Source organism: Diospyros lotus, chromosome 5 (genome assembly GCF_014633365.1).
Source record: "Diospyros lotus cultivar Yz01 chromosome 5, ASM1463336v1, whole genome shotgun sequence".
NCBI classification, from domain to species: Eukaryota; Viridiplantae; Streptophyta; class Magnoliopsida; order Ericales; family Ebenaceae; genus Diospyros; species Diospyros lotus.
In genome coordinates, this window is record NC_068342.1 from 23,455,806 (window position 1) to 23,475,070 (window position 19,265).

The following is a 19,265-nucleotide window of genomic DNA, read 5'->3' on the forward strand; positions in this document are numbered from 1 at the left end:
ATAGGAGTTTACATGAAAAATTTCAAGCTCAGGGGAGGTCTCACGTGCCCACACATGCGGCCACAAGGGGCTGCCAAGTGCCTGGACGCGCAACCCTGCTGGGCGTGTGTGGCGCACGCGTTGCAAGGACTTTTGTCCCCAAAAATTAAAATGGGCATAAATTACTCATTTTAACTCCGATTCGAGTCCCATTTGAACCTACAGACTCCTCTTTCTACCCTCTACGTGATTACAAAAATAAATTGAGCTTACCTCATAGATTTGATGACTGTTTACATGAATTTTGAGATGGATTCATATTTTTAGACAGCCTGATTTTGGCTTCCACTCCGGCAGAGCTTCCTCCCTTCTTTCTAGCAGAATTTCCCTTCCTTTATATGCTACCTCCCCCTTCAAAAGTGGTGCCCAAAGGCTTGCCAAATTGCTAGTATATATAGGCATCTTAAACTAATGAGAGCTTGCCACTTGGCTCAATGGATTTGTGCCATTTGCTACTCCTAATCATGAGATTCCCTTCCTCTTGACAAGTGACCCTTGAGATTGGTGCCCAATGATTACTCTTGATTTTAATCTTCAAAGAGCCAATGGATGCTTTCCATGTTTCCCAAGCTTGATTGAATTAAGTTTTGAGATCCAAAGCATCTTTTAACAACTTTTGGAATCCAATGTTGGTTTTAATAAAACTTTGAAGTCCATTTCACTTAGGTCCCCCAAAGTCTTCGAGTCAATTACACTTTTACCCGATCTCATTATTTACGATCTCACCACTAGCTTCAAAATTTAACTTTTATCCTAAATTTCTTGGAATGTCCTTTTTCCTCCCATATTTGGGTTTAAAAATCTCAGATATTACATAAAGTAAATTGAATTTTAGTAGATTTAGAATTATAATATATTATTTAGTAAGAATAGTGGGCATTCTTTTCTTCTCTTTTTCATTTCTATTCTAATGGTGTTAGGTTATTATAGGATGTTGGCAGATAAACTGTTGTAGCACAACAGTTGAAGGGAAAAACTATGCAAGGTGAAGCTCCAGAAGGAATCCACCCAATGTATCGTGATGGGTTGGCACAAAGTATGACACCACACACCCAAGAGAGAGGTGAATTGTGTGTTTTAGAAATTTCTTAAAATTTGAAAATTTTTGCTTCAAATGAGGTTTTAGTAAGTTAAAATAGAAGATATAACATTTCAAATGAAATGCTTGAAAAATATAAAGCAAGAATGATAAAGAGACAAGAGATTTGTTGATGATGTTTTAAAAAATACAACAATTAGATTTTATGACGTGGGACACTATTGTAGGCACTTGAGCTTGATGTCTACTAAAATAAGGTTGCCACAAGGAAAGTTGCCACAAGGACGTTCGCCACAAGAGATTTTGCAGCAAGGAAGTTTTCCTTAATGAATTTTGCCACAAGAAAGTTTTCCTCAAGGAATTTTTCCACAAGAATGTTTTCCTCAAGGATCTTACTACAAGGATCTTTGCCTTAAGGATCTTATCACAAGGATGTCCGCCTCAAGGATCTTGCCGTAAGGATGTTTGCCTCAAGGACTTTTTCCTTAAGGATGTTCGCCTTAAGAATCTCGCCACAAGGATGTTTGTGTTAGTCTTAATACCCTAATGCTAGATTTAGATGACATCTGGTAATTGTAATTATGGGACTCAGGATATAATTCTTGCAATATGTAATAAAATATAATATCATATTTTAAGATCATATCTTCATTCATACCTCTCTAATCAATTATATGAATGAGCTCTTAGATTTCTTGATGATAGTCTTATTTTTAAGTGTTAAAAATATGTGACAAAGACTTTCAGGAGGTTTTCTTATGAAAGTTTAACAAGATTGCTATGAGGCAAGTAGCGTAATTCAAAATTTTTGAACCTTACCCCAATCTCATCAACGTTGAAATCAAACAATCACACACATAATAAAATAAATCTAACCTATAGATTTTCGAGTCATTCGTAGATTCGAGCAATCCAAGCATCTAGCCTCTAACTCGTGATACGTGACACGCGTCCGTTGGCGAGGGGAGCGGAATGAAAGTGCGAGCTTCTTCTCCTTTTGCAGCTTGTGTCTGGACGAAAAAGAACGAATTTTCAACCCTTGAAAACCATAAAATAAATACTTAAAAAAAAGAAAATCATAAAATAAAAGCTTAATTTGGCCAACCCTTAAAGAGGTATTTATAGAGAAGCCTCCTAGGGTTTCTTAAAGCCTAATGGATTGGCTAATCCCATTTATCCTAGTTCAACAAGGAACTTAATTAAACGGATTTATTCTGGTCCATAATAGAAGGACTAGATAACCATAAGGTTGGATATGAGGAAATTTAGATTGGATAAATGCTGAGAGTAGACAACCACAAGGAAGTGATTTCTTTGAATATTCACGAGCAGTTACAATTTTGTTACACATAATAGAAGGAAGATTGATTTGCTTCTCATCAATAATTTTTTCTAAGAACCATAGGTCTTCGGGATAGAGTTTAGCATAATTTCCTGTGCTAGGATTTAAGACTTGACAAATGATAAGATATAGGATATGAACGTCAACAGATAACTCATTGATGGTAGAAAAGGCTTTCGGAAGATCAGGGTTTTTTGAAATTTTTCTGCATGTTTGTAAAGCATTGAAAGTGTAAGGAATATAGATATCTCCTTTGTTTGGAATTTGTAGAAAAGTAGCTAATGATTTGGGGTTGAATTCAAATTCGGTATTTTGAAGAAAAGTTTTAAAACGATTAGTATAATCATGCCCATCAAATGAGCTTTGGGCATTAGAGTAGAACATACGAACGTAATCTTGAAAAATAGGAACTTTAAGTTCAAGAAGCTGAACCCAATTTCTATTTTGTAAGGAACTAAGATAGAGAAAATTTGTTTTTCCTAAGATTTCAATATCAAAGAGGCGACCAGGGTTTACCTCTCATTTTATGAATGAAGACTTGAATGTATTGAGGGTTTGAATGGACAGAAAGTCTTCGTTGAACTCTGATCGAAGCGGAGAACGGGAGTAGCGAGTGTGATGATGCTTTCCTACAGATTGCTTCAATCTAACCATGATTAACTTGAAGAATTTAGAGAGATTTCGAGTAAGAACAAGAGAGAGAGGAATTTTAGACCTTAGGGTTTCAAAATAAGAAAGAGAACCTGAAAGAAATGAAAGGTCGAAGTGTCTCTGGTATTTATAATCTCGACATTAGGTTTCGAAACAAGACTGATATGTTTTGAAATAATCCTCTTTGGAAATGAGGTTTTGAAACATGAAGCAATATGTTTCAAAATAAAACTCTTTGGAAAATATGTTTCGGAACATGGAACAACATATTTCGAAATAAAACTCTCTGGAATTTGTGTTTCAAAATAGAATGATATGATGTTTCGAAACCAGATGATCTCGGGTAGGGGATGTTTCGAAACCTGATACTGATGTTTTGAAACTTCTTCAGACAAAAACACTTAGACTTGAATTTTGATAGAAATTTATTTAGAATTTGATTTCCAACGGATTGAGACATGATCTAAAGCGTTTAAACTTTTTGTTGTCCAATGGTTTGGTAAAAATATCAGCTACTTGATTATTTGTATCTACGAATTCCAAGATGATATTTTCCTTTTGAACATGATCCTTTAAGAAATGATACTTAATTTCTATGTGTTTAATTCTTGCATGGAATACCAAATTTTTTGATAGAGCTATTGTACTAGAGTTATCACACTTAATTGGTATTCTCTCTAGGTGAATGTCATAATCCTCTAGTTGATGCTTAATCCAAAGAACTTGTGTGTAACATAAACTAACTGCTACATACTCAGCTTCTGTTGAGGATAGGGCAACTGTATTTTGCTTCTTGCTAGCCCAAGTAACTAAAGAGTTTCCTAGAAAGTGGCATATTCCACTTGTACTCTTTCTATCAATTTTGCATCCTCCATAATCAGCATCGGTATATGCCGTAAGCTTAAATTCTTTTAATTTTGGATAGAATAGTCCTAAATTTACAAAACCTTTAATATATCTTAGAATTCTTTAGGTGGCTTTCAAGTGAGATTCTTTTGGATCAGCTTGATATCTAGCACACATACCAACACTAAACACAATCTTGGGTCTGGAGGTCGTTAGATATAATAAAGAGCCAATTATCCCTCTATATAGCTTTTGATCTACTGATTTTCCTTTCTCATTTTTATCAATGGAACTTGATGTACTCATGGGGGTTGATATAGGTTTACAGTCTTTCATTCCAAATTTGGCTAAGATTTCTTTTACATACTTAGCTTGACTTAAATAAATTCCTTGAGATGTTTGCCTAATTTAAAGACCTAAGAAGTATGTTAATTCTTCCATCATGCTCATTTCAAATTCATTTTGCATTATTGATGCAAACTCTTCACACAAACTAAGATTTGATTATCCAAAAATAATGTTATCAACATAAATCTGGACAGTTAACATATCATTTCTTTTGTTAGTAATGAAAAGTGTTGTGTCAACCTTACCTCTTTGAAATCCATTTTCTAAGAGAAACTTACTTAGGCTTTCATACCAAGCTCTAGGAGCTTGTTTTAAGCCATATAAGGCTTTAGTAAGCTTTTATACATGATTTGGATATTTTGGATTTTCAAAATCGGGTGGTTGTTTTACAAACACTTGCTTCAAAATGAAACCATTTAAGAATGCACTTTTGACATCGATTTGATATAAGGTGAAGTTCTTGTAGCATGAGAAAGATAATAGGATTCTTATAGCTTCCAATCTTGCTACTAAAACATAGGTTTCGTCATAGTTAAGACCTTCTTCTTGCCTATATCCTTCAGCAACTAATCTAACCTTATTTCTAATGATATTTCCACTCTCATCAAGCTTGTTTCTAAAGATCCACTTTGTTCCTATGATCGAGTGATCTGATGGTTCAAGTACAAGACACCAAACTTCATTCTTTTCGAATTGGTTTAGCTCATCTTGCATAGCTTTAACCCATTCATCATCATTTAAAGTTTCTTGAACATTTTTTGGTTCTATTTGAGAGATTAAAACTGGATTGGTATTTATTCTAAGAGAAGATCTAGTTGATACTCTTTTACTAGGATCCCCTAAGATTTCATTTTCTTTGAGATAATTTATTTCTCTTGGAAATGAAATTTCTTTTGGATTTTCTAAATCTTGGTTATTGCTTTGATCTTGTTCTTCATTTATTTGAATTTGATTCATCTTATTTGGATTGTCTTTTATATTATCATCATTTTTGCTTATTACTAGTTTGTCCTCAAACACTACATGAATTGATTCTTCTACAACTGGCATTATTGTATTAAACACTCAACAAGCTTTGCTTTGAGATGAATAACCTATAAATATGCCTTCATCACTCTTGGCATCGAATTTCCCTAAATTATCTTGACCATTGTTTAGAATAAAATATTTGCACCCAAAGTGATTGAAATGAGAAATATTTGGTTTTTTGTGTTTACATAGTTCATATGGAGTTCTTTCAATGATTGGTCTTATTGACACTCTATTCAAAACATAGTAAGTTGTATTTACACCTTCAACCCAAAAGTATTTTGGTAAGTTATTTTCTAGCAACATAGTTCTAGACATTTCTATAAGAGTTCTATTTTTACTTTCAACGACACCATTTTCTTAAGGGGTTCTAGAGACAGGGAAGTTATGATGAATTCCCTTTTCTTCACAATAGGCTTGAAATTCTTGATTTTCAAATTCTCCACCATGATCACTTCTTATTTTCTTTATTTTTAACTCTTGTTCATTTTGAAGTCTTTTGAACAATCTAGAGAATGTTTTAAAAGCATCATTTTTATTTCCTAAGAACAATACCCATGTAAACCTTGAAGAATCGTCTACTATGACTAGGGTGTAGGATTTTCATACCCATGTAAACCTTGAAAAATCATCTACTATGACTAGGGTGTAGGATTTTACTCCTAAACTTTAAGTTCTCATAGGACCAAATTGATGTTTTTCCTTTGTTAGAGTTTTGATGATGAAAAATCATTATATTTTGATGATGTTTATTATCTTTATGCTCCAATTTAAATGATGCCTTAAGTAGTCTCAATTTTTTTTTTCAAAGTATTTTCCAATATATATGTGTTGTTTATGATTTAGGAGAATGGAAAATGAAGTTAAAAGTTGACATCTAAGTGTTAAGTTTTTCTAATAGTATAGTCGACTTTGTGCCTTGCATCTGTCAACTATGCCTTGAATAGTCGACTATGTGCCTTGCATCTGTCGACTATGCCTTGAATAGTCAACTATGTTTTTTGATCTGTCGACTATTCTCATGGTTTTATCGACTACATAATTTAATATGCCGACTATTAGTGTGTATTTTAAAAGAAATTTTCTTAATATTTTTGTTCTGTCGACTATTCCATCTCTTCTATCGACTATGCCTTATTTTGTTTATAAATCTATTAACTATCTATTATCTTATGTCGACTAACTCTTTTCGCAGAAAGCCATAACGATTAGTTTTTCATTCTCCAACGGTCACAAAACGACTAGTTTTGGGCAAGGCTTTTGGGATGCTTATAAATACAAATCAATGATGTCTTGAGAAGGCTGATTGATGAAAAAGAAACTGATTTGAGCTTACATTTATATTCATTTGTATTTACAGTGACGGTGCTTTATTTTTCTCTCTTTAAGGATTTGATCTAAATTTGTATTAATTCATTCAAGCCTTGTTTTGTATTTTGAGAGATCTTGTAACTAAGAGATTTATCTCTTAGATCCTCTCTTTGTTAAATTTCTTGTATTTCCTAGCTTGTGTAGCTAGAGGGCCCATTTGTGTGGGAGGTTTTATAATTTTCCTAATCATGGACTAGAGAACCTACTTGGTTTAAGTAGGGGGTTTTAGTGGATTGTTTGGAAAATCTTAGTGAGGAGCTAAGGTAGTGGATTAGACTTGGGTTAAGCCAAACCACTATATATCTTAGTGTTCTTGTGTGCTTGTGTTCATAAATTCTCTTTATTGTCAAGCACCTATCCAATCCTCACTTGCATTGAATTCTTATTTTCCATCAAAAGGATTTCAAGTTCTATCAAGTTTTTAATATAACCAATTCACCCCCCCTCTTGGTGTGTGCCATAGCTCCCCCCGGTCCAACAATTGATATCAGAGCCTCATTCCCACTGTTTTTCATTGGTTTAACAACCTAGGGTTAAAGATCCACAAATGGCACAAATTTTTGTCTCATCAAAGCACCACTTGTCCACCTTTCATTAATGGTTTTAACTTTAATTTTTGGAAAGCAAGAATGCACATCTATCTTATGCAAGATACAATCCTTATGCAAGTGATTAAGAAAGGGGTTACATTGACCGATATGGAAAATATGGAGACTTGGACAGTAAAGGAAAGAAGAGATATGGAGACAAATGCAAGAGCCATGAACACTTTGTTTTGTGCTCTTTGTGTCGAAGAGTTCAACTGAGTCTCAACATGCAAAATGGCCAAGGAGATTTGGGACAAATTAGAGGTCACTCGTGAAGGCACCAGTTAAGTCAAGGAATCAAAGGTAAATTTACTAATTCGTGAGTATAAACTTTTTTCTATGAAATCTTTGGAACCTATTAATGAGATGTTTACTAGGTTTAATAATATTATCACAAATTTAGAGGCTTTAGGAAACACTTTTTCAAATGGAGAGAAAGTTAGAAAAATCCTTAGAAGTCTACCCAAGGAATGGGACCCCAAAGTGACAGCCATTTAAGAGGCTAAAGACTTAGATAACTTATCTTTTGATGATTTGGTTGGATCTCTCATGACTCACGAGATCATAATGAAGAGAGATGATGATGAGATAAATAGAGATAAGAATCTTCTTTTCAAAGTTTCACACTCATCTAGTGATGATGATGATGAAGATGATGATGATTTAATGATAGTTACTAGGAAATTTTAAAGGTTCCTTAGTAGAAAAAGGTTGAAAGAATTGGAAAGAAGAAGGATAAGTTTGAGGGAAAGAAATATAGAAATGCAGTTAAATGCTATGGATGTCAAGAGTATAGAGATATCATATCCGAATGTCCATCATTTAAGAGGTATGAAAAGAAGTTCAAGAAGAAAATGGATGTGTCATCCTCTAGTGATGAATCCCATGTGGAGGAAGTGGTCAACCTATGTCTTATGACCAACATAGAAGAGAATCTTTCCCATTCTAGTAATTTAATTTTAAGTTTTACTCTTGATGAATTGCATGATGCATTTAATGATTTGATGAATGAATTTGAAAATGTTAGTATGAAAAACAATCTCATAAAGAAGAAATTAAAATCTTTAGATAAAGAAGTGAGCTTATTGAAAGAAGAAAAAGATTCTTGGAATAATGAGAAGAAAATGTTGAAAGCTCAAAATGATGAACTTCAAGAGAAAAATAAATGTTTAAAATTATCTCTTGAAAAAGCCGACAAAGAAAAAGAAGAATTGAAAAATGCCCTTGAGATTCAAAGAAAATATTTTCATAAAAGAAGAAAAGGGCAAGGTGGCTTTGTGAAAAGAAAATAAAATTTTGCCTCACATTCTAAAATCACTTGTCATTATTGTGGTCAATATGGGCATTCTATAAACAAATGTTTTATAAGAAACCATCCTACAAGATATAAAAAAATATGGGTTCCAAAAGGAATTTTCAATGCTAACTATGATGACCCCAAAGAGGGTTGGGCACCAAAATCTTGTGGATGAGTTATTTTTTGTAGGTTTTCTTGACATCTAAATGAAGCTCAAAGTGAAATCTTTATGGATGAATCAAGCATGAAGGAAAGGGGGATGAAGGAGAAAATCAACCCCAAAAGATACTCATTCTTTTGCCAACCAAGAGTAAGAGAGATTGTTAAATTCAATCTTCATGGTATATTTTCTATCCCTAAACTCTCCATGATTACGATGTTTATGATGATTTTGAATCATGTATTGCCTTTATGATTTTACTTAAGAATTTATATCCAAAATGTCAATCATATTAGTTTCTAAAATTAAGGGGGAGTTATAGTGTTAAAATGATTTTCAAATTTTATACTTTGATTAAGGGGGATAATAGATCTTTTGATATGTGTTATTAAGGGGGAGTTTGTAAAAGTTTATTTTTCTCAAATGTACTCTTACCCCATAAAATCTTTTGAAGTTTTTCCCAATCCCTTGTTAGTCTTGTGCTAGAATTCTTTCAAATATATCATTTTTGATTTATGATAAAATGGGGGAGATTTTAGGTATTTCATAAAATGTTTTGTCATCATCAAAAAGGGGGAGATTGATGTTTTGCCTTTGTTAGAGTTCTGATGATGAAAAACCATTCTATTTTGATGATGTTTAGTATCTTTATGCTCCAATTTAAATGATGCCTTAAACAATCTCAAATGTTTGTGGTCAAAGTATTTTCCAATATATATGTGTTGTTTATGATTTAGGAGATTGGAAAATGAAGTTAAAAGCTGTCGTCAAAGTGTTAAGTTTTTCTAAGAGTATAGTCGACTATGTGTTGGAAATGTATGCCCTAAAGACATGTTTTGTTTAATTTATGGTAATGGTGTTTCTTTTATTCAGTTCATGGCACATATATTATTTGTATTTAATTGTTGGAAAAGTGTCCATGCTATTAAGTAAGTGATTCATGTGATGGGTCGTTCTTCACAGTTAGGCATGAATCATGGGTACTTAATAAGAAAGAAAAATATTACTCTTGATCTTTTGATAGAACTGGGCATTCTATCATGATAAGATCATTGTGCAATAGATCCTAATGGAGGATGGCTTGCCTTAGCCAGTAAACAGTCCGTTTACTCTAATTGTACAAGCGCATTTGGAATGCGTAGAGTGGACCTGTGATAGAAGCTAATGACAAAGTACTAATTATCATGGAGCTAGTCTATCACTGCTACTACGTGGACGAATACTCTAATACTTGAGTATTAGTTGGTGGTCTAGTGAACCTAGAGCTATATTCTTAGATTCATTGTAGGTGAGGTCTATCAAAGATCAATATCCTTTTGAGTTGGGAGTATGGTTTCTAATTAGCTAAGACAGACTAATACAAGATAGTTTATGTGATTCACCCCCTTGTGATTGTCCAAGAATAATCAAATAATCCAGGGCCCTGGGAACGTGACTTAAGAGTGTGTGCTTCTGGGTAGCTCCCAGTGATAAGCAAGTACATTCGAGTAGTCACGGATTATTGGACTAGTGATCTAAGGATGGTAGAAATCATTTAGAGAGGTGTTAGTACATTATTCCTTTCTAAATGATGGGTGTTACGCAGAGGGGTATTTTCGTCATTACACTAGTAGGTCAAAGACATGGCATATGCAAAATTATTCGTGGGGTCAATGTTACCATATGGTGATAGTTGGAACACTTAGAATGACAAAATATAGCTACTAGGTGGCAGGGATATTTTGGTCATTTTAGTAGCCGTGAATAATTTGTCTTTTGGTCCCCGGGGTAGCTCGATATAACTCATGTATTTTTTAATACATTTGGCTTGTTGGGTGAATTACATTGAGAGAGAATTATTTTATTCAGGATGGTCCATAATTAATTGGGCTAGAATAAAATAATAGTTCATTAGTTTAATTAATTAAATGGGCTAACCCAATTAGAAAATTAATTAAATGGACTTGGCCCATTAGGGTTTGGCCCACTAGGGTTTTAACCCTAGGGTTCTCCCTATATATACCTCTCTTTGGTTGTTTTTCATCCAAGGTCGTTTTTGCTCTTCTTCACCGAAAGAGAGGCCACGAGTTCGAGTCATACTCCGGAAGATCGAAAGAGTGCTTTGAGTTCTAATGCGAAGGAGCCGAAGGATAGCAGGACAGCCGTCGTCTCCACCATGCGAAGAAGCTCCCGAGCATCCTGCTCCCATCGCTCCATTCCGTCCGGTAATTCGCCGAAAAATTAAGTCTCCTAGATTCTAATCAATACGAGGAACGTTTTTTGATTAAAACGCTTCCGTTGCATGCTTTTGTATCCTCGTTCATGATCCTTCAAGTGGTATCAGAGCCACGGTTTTGTTGGTTTGAATCTAGGAGCATGCCTAGGATTAAAATCGGAAAAAAGGGTGGTTCCTTTTACTGTTTAAATGCTGTTTTTTCTGCGTTTATGGATCCCTCCAAGAATGGTTTTAGATGCCTTGTAAACCTCATGAGTGGAGGTATAGGACGTTGTAATCTGTTGTGTTTATTCAAATAGATTCGATGTAAACCTCACGGTTGGGGTATAGGCGGATGTACAACCAGTTTTGATGGTTGATTTCATCAGTTTTATTCTTCTGTAATACTGATCATTCAAACAAAACATGTTGCAGACGGAAAGAGGCATATTTTCCTTATTCGGTCAGTGCTGTTCATGATGCAGAAAGATGCAGTTTCGGCCGGATTGGGCAGCGCTGTTTTGGAACAGATTGCGGTTTCAGAAAGCCAGCATTCAGCCATCATTTGCACAGGCTGAACGTGATGGAAGAATCGGCCAGATCTGGCTTCGGCTAAGGGCTTGAATCGACGATCACGAGAAATCAGGTTTTTGGATGTTCCATGGAACAGTGGGACCGCCGTGCCTTCGGCGGGCTTCGCCCGCCCCAACCCCAAAGTTAGCATCTAGGTGTTTTATTTGAAAACCACTCTTGGAGGTTAAATTATTTGCAATTAGATTATCTTTGTGATATGTTGCATGAAAATAATTAGTAAAAGGATGGAACCTCCTTAGGATTAAACAAGACCACATTTAATGTTTATTTGATGTGATGTTTAATCAATTATATGGTCACTTAGGAATAATGAATAGAAAAACATGTAACTTGTTTATTGTGCTTTTTCAATTGTGATCATATGTGGAGTTAATTCATGAAAACGTTTTATTAAACCAAATGATGAAATTAGTTTACAGGTTTACTTTTTCAAAGGATTTATCCCGTGGTACAGAAAGTAAATGTAGACTTAGATATTTCATAATAAGGTTTAAATTTGGGTTAATTAATCAAAAGAAAAAATTAACTTATGGTTTACTCTCTCAAAGTTTTTTTATTATCCTTGGATTAGAGAGTGTTTCAAGTTTAGATATTTTTCTAAGTATTAATGGAATCCAAAAGGAAAAACGTTTTTTAATCAAAACCCTTATTTTAAAAGATTAAGTGGGAGAGGGGTTCCAACGACCCCATGGCTTCCTCCACACCTTTAATTAGAGATCGTGGATACCCTCGTGTCATTCTGAGCATGACCCCCTATAGGATGGGTATTCCATAAGGATCTAGATCTAATGGTAAAGGTATAACTAAAACCTAGGATATGTGTTGTCATCGGTCGGCCTATCGTTGGAGGTAATAATGCAAGATTATCCGTAGGGAATGTGAGATAGTGGCTGCCCTATCGATGGAATTATTCTCTAGATCATTTCCTATTCAGGAAGTTTAGTTTGTGGTGGTTATACACTTAACTTAGAGAATTATCAACCTCCCTATCGGAGCTCTGTTAGTTCTTCTAAGAGCCAAATGACATATTATTGATAATAGTTTAAGGGAAATCTATTTTCAAGACATAATGTGAGCTTATGTGCAAAATATTTGTTTTATATGTGCCTCGTCTAAACGTCTTATTTTTCCATAAATTGTACAGGAATGTCTGGTGGAGGTTCTTTTAGTCCCCTTGCTATGATCCTCAAGGATTTTAAGCTGGATGGGGGTAATTATGTTGACTGGAAGAGGAAGTTGAACATAGTACTCACAGCTGAAGGGTACAAGTATGTTCTGACTGACCCCTGTCCTGTAATTGGGAGAAACTCCACTGACGAGGAGCGCCAGGCAGAGGCGGAATGGAAGAATGCTGACGAGATGGCTCGATGCTACATGTTGGCTTCCATGTTTGATGTGCTTCAATCGAAGCATGAGCATATGCCCACTGCTTATGATATTGATCTGTCGTTGCGCACCATGTTCGCTGATAAGAGCCGGCCCGCGAGGCAGGAAGCTCTTAAGGCGATCATGACTACCAGGATGGCTGAGGGGGCATCAGTTCGAGAGCACATGCTCAAGATGATTGCTTACTTCGAGGAAGCTGAGGTCTTGGGAGCGACGATAGATGTTGAGAGTCAGGTAGACATGGTCTTGGAGACTTTGCCAGATTCATACTCGCAGTTCAAATTGAACTATAACATGAATAAATTAGAGATGAATCTAGTGGAGCTTATGAAAGAGCTCCAGGCGGCAGAGAAGATCATGAAGCCTACCTCGAAGGCTCTAGCTATTCATTCTGCATCTTCTCCTAGAGTTGGCCCTAAAGCCAAGAACTTCAAGAAGAAGAAGGGTCAGAACAAAGCAGGGGGCAAGCCCAAAACGCCCGGAGCTAGTCAAGCCGATGCCAAGCCCAAAGGCAAGTGCTTCAAATATGGGCAGAAAGGACACTGGAAAAAGGATTGTCCTGCCCTCAAGGTGAAAGCACCAGGTATTGCTCTTTACTTAGAATCCATCAGTTTGGTAGGATCTTCATCCTCTTGGATAGTTGATTCAGGAGCCACTGATCATGTCTGTAACTCTTTGCAGGGGTTCAGAAAGACAAGGACTCTATCTGAAGGAGAGCATGGAATGCTGGTAGCTAGTGGAGCTCGAGTATGGGCTGAAGCAGTGGGAGTTTTGCATTTGTTTTTTGATTCTAATAGGATTTTAATTCTGAAAGATGTTTTATACGTTCCTGCTTTGAGACAGAATTTAATTTCAGTTTCTAAATTGATTTCTTATGGTTATTCTGTTTCGTTCCATTCTGGTGTCACTATCAGTAGAAATGGACAGGTTATTTGTTCAGGCAACGTATTTGGGAATCTTTATTATATTAATCCTATTAAAAGTCAAATAAACAACTCTGAGACTGAACCAGTTAATAAGAAGAGAACATTATCATCTAATGACTCTTATCTATGGCACTTAAGATTAGGGCACATTAATCCTAATCGGATTCAGAGGCTAATCCATGATGGGCCCTTGGGCTCATTGAGATTGGAAGAATGGCCTCAGTGTGAATCATGCCTAATGGGAAAAATGACCAAAAGGCCATTTACTCAGAAGGCAGGTAGAGCCAAGGACATATTAGAGTTAGTTCATAGTGATGTTTGTGGTCCAATGACTACACCTGCTAGAGGAGGTTACGAGTACTTCATCACATTTACGGATGACCACACTCATTTTGGTTATATTTATCTGATGAGGCGCAAGTCTGATTCTTTTGATAAATTCAAAGAGTTTAAGGCTGAAGTGGAGCGTCAAACAGGTAAATTGATCAAAATTTTGAGGTCAGACCGTGGTGGAGAGTACCTTCTTGGAGAGTTTAAGGACTACTTAGTACATCACGGTATAGTTTCTCAATTGACTGCGCCTGGGACCCCCCAGCAGAATGGAGTCAGTGAGAGAAGGAACAGGACTCTAATGGAGATGGTAAGAAGCATGATGAGCCATGCATCTCTTCCTATTTCCTTTTGGGGATATGCCTTAGAAACGGCGGCATACATTCTGAACTTGGTACCTTCCAAGTCTGTACCTAGGACACCCTATGAGATGTGGACGGGACGAAAGCCTAGTCTAAATCATCTCAAGATATGGGGTTGTCCAGCTTATGTATTGACTAAGGGGAGTAAGTTGGAACCAAGGTCAGAATTATGCTACTTCATAGGATATCCAAAAGGCACTCGTGGTGGATATTTCTATTATCCTAAGGAGCAGAAAGTACTAATCAGTACTCATGCTAGATACTTGGAGGATGATCAGAGTATGTCCACTAAGGGTTCAAGCAGAATAGAACTAGATGAGAAGTTGTCTTCTGAACAAACTTCAGGTACATCTAGTGTCCCAATTGAGGAACCAAAAGAGACACAACCGAGTGTTTCTATACGCACGGAGCCTCGTCGTAGTGGGAGGGAAACTAAAGTTCCTGATAGATGGACAGGAGAAGCTTTCGAGCTAGTCTCTGACAATCAGGAACAAGATCCTACTAGATACGAGGAGGCTGTCCTTGATGTCGATGTAGACAAGTGGCGCCTTGCAATGGATGCCGAGATTCAGTCTATGCATCTCAATCAGGTTTGGGATCTTGTAGCTACACCTGAAGGGGTAAAACCCATAGGGTGTAAGTGGGTATACAAGAGGAAAATGGGAGCGGATGGAAAGGTGCAAACCTTTAAAGCAAGGTTGGTTGCAAAAGGATTTACTCAGAAAGAAGGGATCGATTATGAGGAAACCTTTTCACCAGTAGCCATGCTTAAATCCATTCGCATACTCCTTGCCATAGCATGTCATTATGACTATGAGATATGGCAAATGGATGTTAAGACGGCCTTTCTTAATGGCCATCTTAGTGAAGACATCTATATGTCCCAACCAGAAGGCTATGTTGTGAAAGGCCAGGATCACATGGTCTGCAAGCTTAAGAAGTCCATTTATGGACTTAAGCAGGCATCAAGGGCATGGAACAAACGTTTTGATGAGTCTCTAAAATCTTATGGATTTATTCCAAACGTAGATGAACCATGCGTGTATAAGAAAACAAATGGTCAAAAGGTGTCTTTTCTGGTGTTATATGTTGATGACATTCTCATCATAGGAAATGATGTAGGGATGTTGTCATCAATAAAGATTTGGCTATCAAGTCAATTTAGCATGAAAGATATGGGATAAGCTAGTTACATTCTCAGTATAAAGCTTCTTAGAGATAGGAAGCAGAGAATGTTAGGTTTATCCCAATCTTCTTATATTGACAAGATATTGGTCAGGTTCAGCATGGATCAGTGTAAAGGGGCATTAATTCCTTTTAGACATGGATTGGGCTTATCTTCCAGGGACTGTCCCAAGACAGAGGAAGAAAAGGCGCGCATGAGTAGGATTCCTTATGCTTCAGCTGTAGGAAGTCTCATGTATGCCATGCTGTGTACCTGGCCAGATATTTGCTTTGCTGTAGGCATGATAAGCAGATTTCAGTCAAATCCAGGGGAAGCACAGTGGCAAGCTGTAAAGCATATACTCAAATACCTTAAGGCTACTAAGGATTATATGCTAGTCTACAGAGCTGATGACTTAGTTCCAGTAGGCTACACAGACTCAGATTTCCAGGCTGATAAGGATGAAAGAAAATCCACTAATGGATATGTTTTCACCTTGTCTAGAGGAGCTATTTCATGGCGGAGTATCAAGCAATCTTGTATTGCTGATTCCACCATGGAAGCTGAGTATGTAGCAGCATCAGAGGCGTCCAAGGAAGCAGTTTGGCTCTGAAAGTTCCTTATGGAACTAGGAGTTGTACCACATGTGGAAAAGCCTATTATACTTTATTGTGACAACACCGGAGCAGTGTCACAATGCAAAGAACCAAGGAACCACAGAAAGGGCAAGCATATTGAGAGGAAGTACCACCTCATTCGGGAGTTCATCCAGAAGAATGAGATAGTGGTGGACCAGATATCTACATCAAACAATCTAGCGGATCCTTTCACCAAGCCTTTGGCAGAGAAGGTCTTTCGAAGACACTTAGATGTCATAGGGGTGGGAACTTATGGATTTTCATAGTCTTTGAGTGCAAGTGGGAGATTGTTGGAAATGTATGCCCTAAAGACATGTTTTGTTTAATTTATGGTAATGATGTTTCTTTCATTCAGTTCATGGCACATATATTATTTGCATTTAATTGTTGGAAAAGTGTCCATGCTATTAAGTAAGTGATTCATGTGATGGGTCGTTCTTCACAGTTAGGCATGAATCATGGGTACTTAATAAGCAAGAAAAATATTACTCTTGATCCTTTGATAGAACTGGGCATTCTATCATGATAAGATCATCGTGCAATAGATCCTAATGGAGGATGGCTTGCCTTAGCCAGTAAACAGTCCGTTTACTCTAATTGTACAAGCGCATTTGGAATGCGTAGAGTGGACCTGTGATAGAAGCTAATGACAAAGTACTAATTATCATGGAGCTAGTCTATCACTGCTACGACGTGGACGAGTACTCTAATACTTGAGTATTAGTTGGTGGTCTAGTGAACCTAGAGCTATATTCTTAGATTCATTGTAGGTGAGGTCTATCAAAGATCAATATCCTTTTGAGTTGGGAGTATGGTTTCTAATTAGCTAAGACAGACTAATACAAGATAGTTTCTGTGATTCACCCCCTTGGAATTGTCCAAGAATAATCAAATAATCCAGGGCCCTGGGAACGTGACTTTAGAGTGTGTGCTTCTGGGTAGCTCCCAGTGATAAGCAAGTAAATTCGAGTAGTCACGGATTATTGGACTAGTGATCTAAGGATGGTAGAAATCATTTAGAGATGTGTTAGTACATTATTCCTTTCTAAATGATGGGTGTTACGCAGAGGGATATTTTCGTCATTACACTAGTAGGTCAAAGACATGGCATATGCAAAATTATTCGTGGGGTCAGTGTTACCATATGGTGATAGTTGGAACACTTAGAATGACAAAATATAGCTACTACGTAGCAGGGATATTTTGGTCATTTTAGTAGCCGTGAATAATTTGTCTTTTGGTCCCCGGGGTAGCTCGATGTAACTCATGTATTTTTTAATACATTTGGCTTGTTGGGTGAATTACATTGAGAGAGAATTATTTTATTCAGGATGGTCCATAATTAATTGGGCTAGAATAAAATAATAGTTCATTAGTTTAATTAATTAATTGGGCTAACCCAATTAGAAAATTAATTAAATGGACTTGTCCCATTAGGGTTTGGCCCACTAGGGTTTTAACCCTAGGGTTCTCCCTATATATACCTCTCTTTGGTTGTTTTTCATCCAAGGTCGTTTTTGCTCTTCTTCACCGAAAGAGAGGCCACGAGTTCGAGTCATACTCCGGAAGATCGAAAGAGTGCTTTGAGTTCTAATGCGAAGGAGCCGAAGGATAGCAGGACAGCCGTCGTCTCCACCATGCGAAGAAGCTCCCGAGCATCCTGCTCCCATCGCTCCATTCCGTCCGGTAATTCGCCGAAAAATTAAGTCTCCTAGATGCTAATCAATACGAGGAACGTTTTTTGATTAAAACGCTTCCGTTGCATGCTTTTGTATCCTCGTTCATGATCCTTCAAGTGGTATCAGAGCCACGGTTTTGTTGGTTTGAATCTAGGAGCATGCCTAGGATTAAAATCGGAAAAAAGGGTGGTTCCTTTTACTGTTTAAATGCTGTTTTTTCTGCGTTTATGGATCCCTCCAAGAATGGTTTTAGATGCCTTGTAAACCTCATGAGTGGAGGTATAGGACGTTGTAATCTGTTGTGTTTATTCAAATAGATTCGATGTAAACCTCACGGTTGGGGTATAGGCGGATGTACAACCAGTTTTGATGGTTGATTTCATCAGTTTTATTCTTCTGTAATACTGATCATTCAAACAAAACATGTTGCAGACGGAAAGAGGCCTATTTTCCTTATTCGGTCAGTGCTGTTCATGATGCAGAAAGATGCAGTTTCGGCCGGATTGGGCAGCGCTGTTTTGGAACAGATTGCGGTTTCAGAAAGCCAGCATTCAGCCATCGTTTGCACAGGCTGAACGTGATGGAAGAATCGGCCAGATCTGGCTTCGGCTAAGGGCTTGAATCGACGATCACGAGAAATCAGTTTTTTGGATGTTCCATGGAACAGTGGGACCGCCGTGCCTTCGGCGGGCTTCGCCCGCCCCAACCCCAAAGTTAGCATCTAGGTGTTTTATTTGAAAACCACTCTTGGAGGTTAAATTATTTGCAATTAGATTATCTTTGTGATATGTTGCATGAAAATAATTAGTAAAAGGATGGAACCTCCTTAGGATTAAACAAGACCACATTTAATGTTTATTTGATGTGATGTTTAATCAATTATATGGTCACTTAGGAATAATGAATAGAAAAACATGTAACTTGTTTATTGTGCTTTTTCAATTGTGATCATATGTGGAGTTAATTCATGAAAACGTTTTATTAAACCAAATGATGAAATTAGTTTACAGGTTTACTTTTTCAAAGGATTTATCCCGTGGTACAGAAAGTAAATGTAGACTTAGATATTTCATAATAAGGTTTAAATTTGGGTTAATTAATCAAAAGAAAAAATTAACTTATGGTTTACTCTCTCAAAGTTTTTTTATTATCCTTGGATTAGAGAGTGTTTCAAGTTTAGATATTTTTCTAAGTATTAATGGAATCCAAAAGGAAAAACGTTTTTTAATCAAAACCCTTATTTTAAAAGATTAAGTGGGAGAGGGGTTCCAACGACCCCATG

At 36.6% G+C, this 19,265-nt stretch overlaps 1 protein-coding gene across 1 annotated transcript; it reads left to right on the top strand.

Moving 5' to 3' along the window:
- The first annotated feature begins 15,733 nt into the window (after window positions 1-15,733).
- On the top strand, window positions 15,734-16,279 carry LOC127802158 (secreted RxLR effector protein 161-like). Its single transcript, XM_052337860.1, has one exon. The coding sequence runs from the start codon at window positions 15,734-15,736 to the stop codon at window positions 16,277-16,279; it is 546 nt and encodes a 181-aa protein (XP_052193820.1).
- Window positions 16,280-19,265: the final 2,986 nt, after the last annotated feature.

Excerpts from the sequence above, each read along its gene's own strand:
- LOC127802158 (XM_052337860.1), top strand. The coding sequence starts at position 15,734 with ATGTTAGGTTTATCCCAATCTTCTTATATTGACAAGATATTGGTCAGG.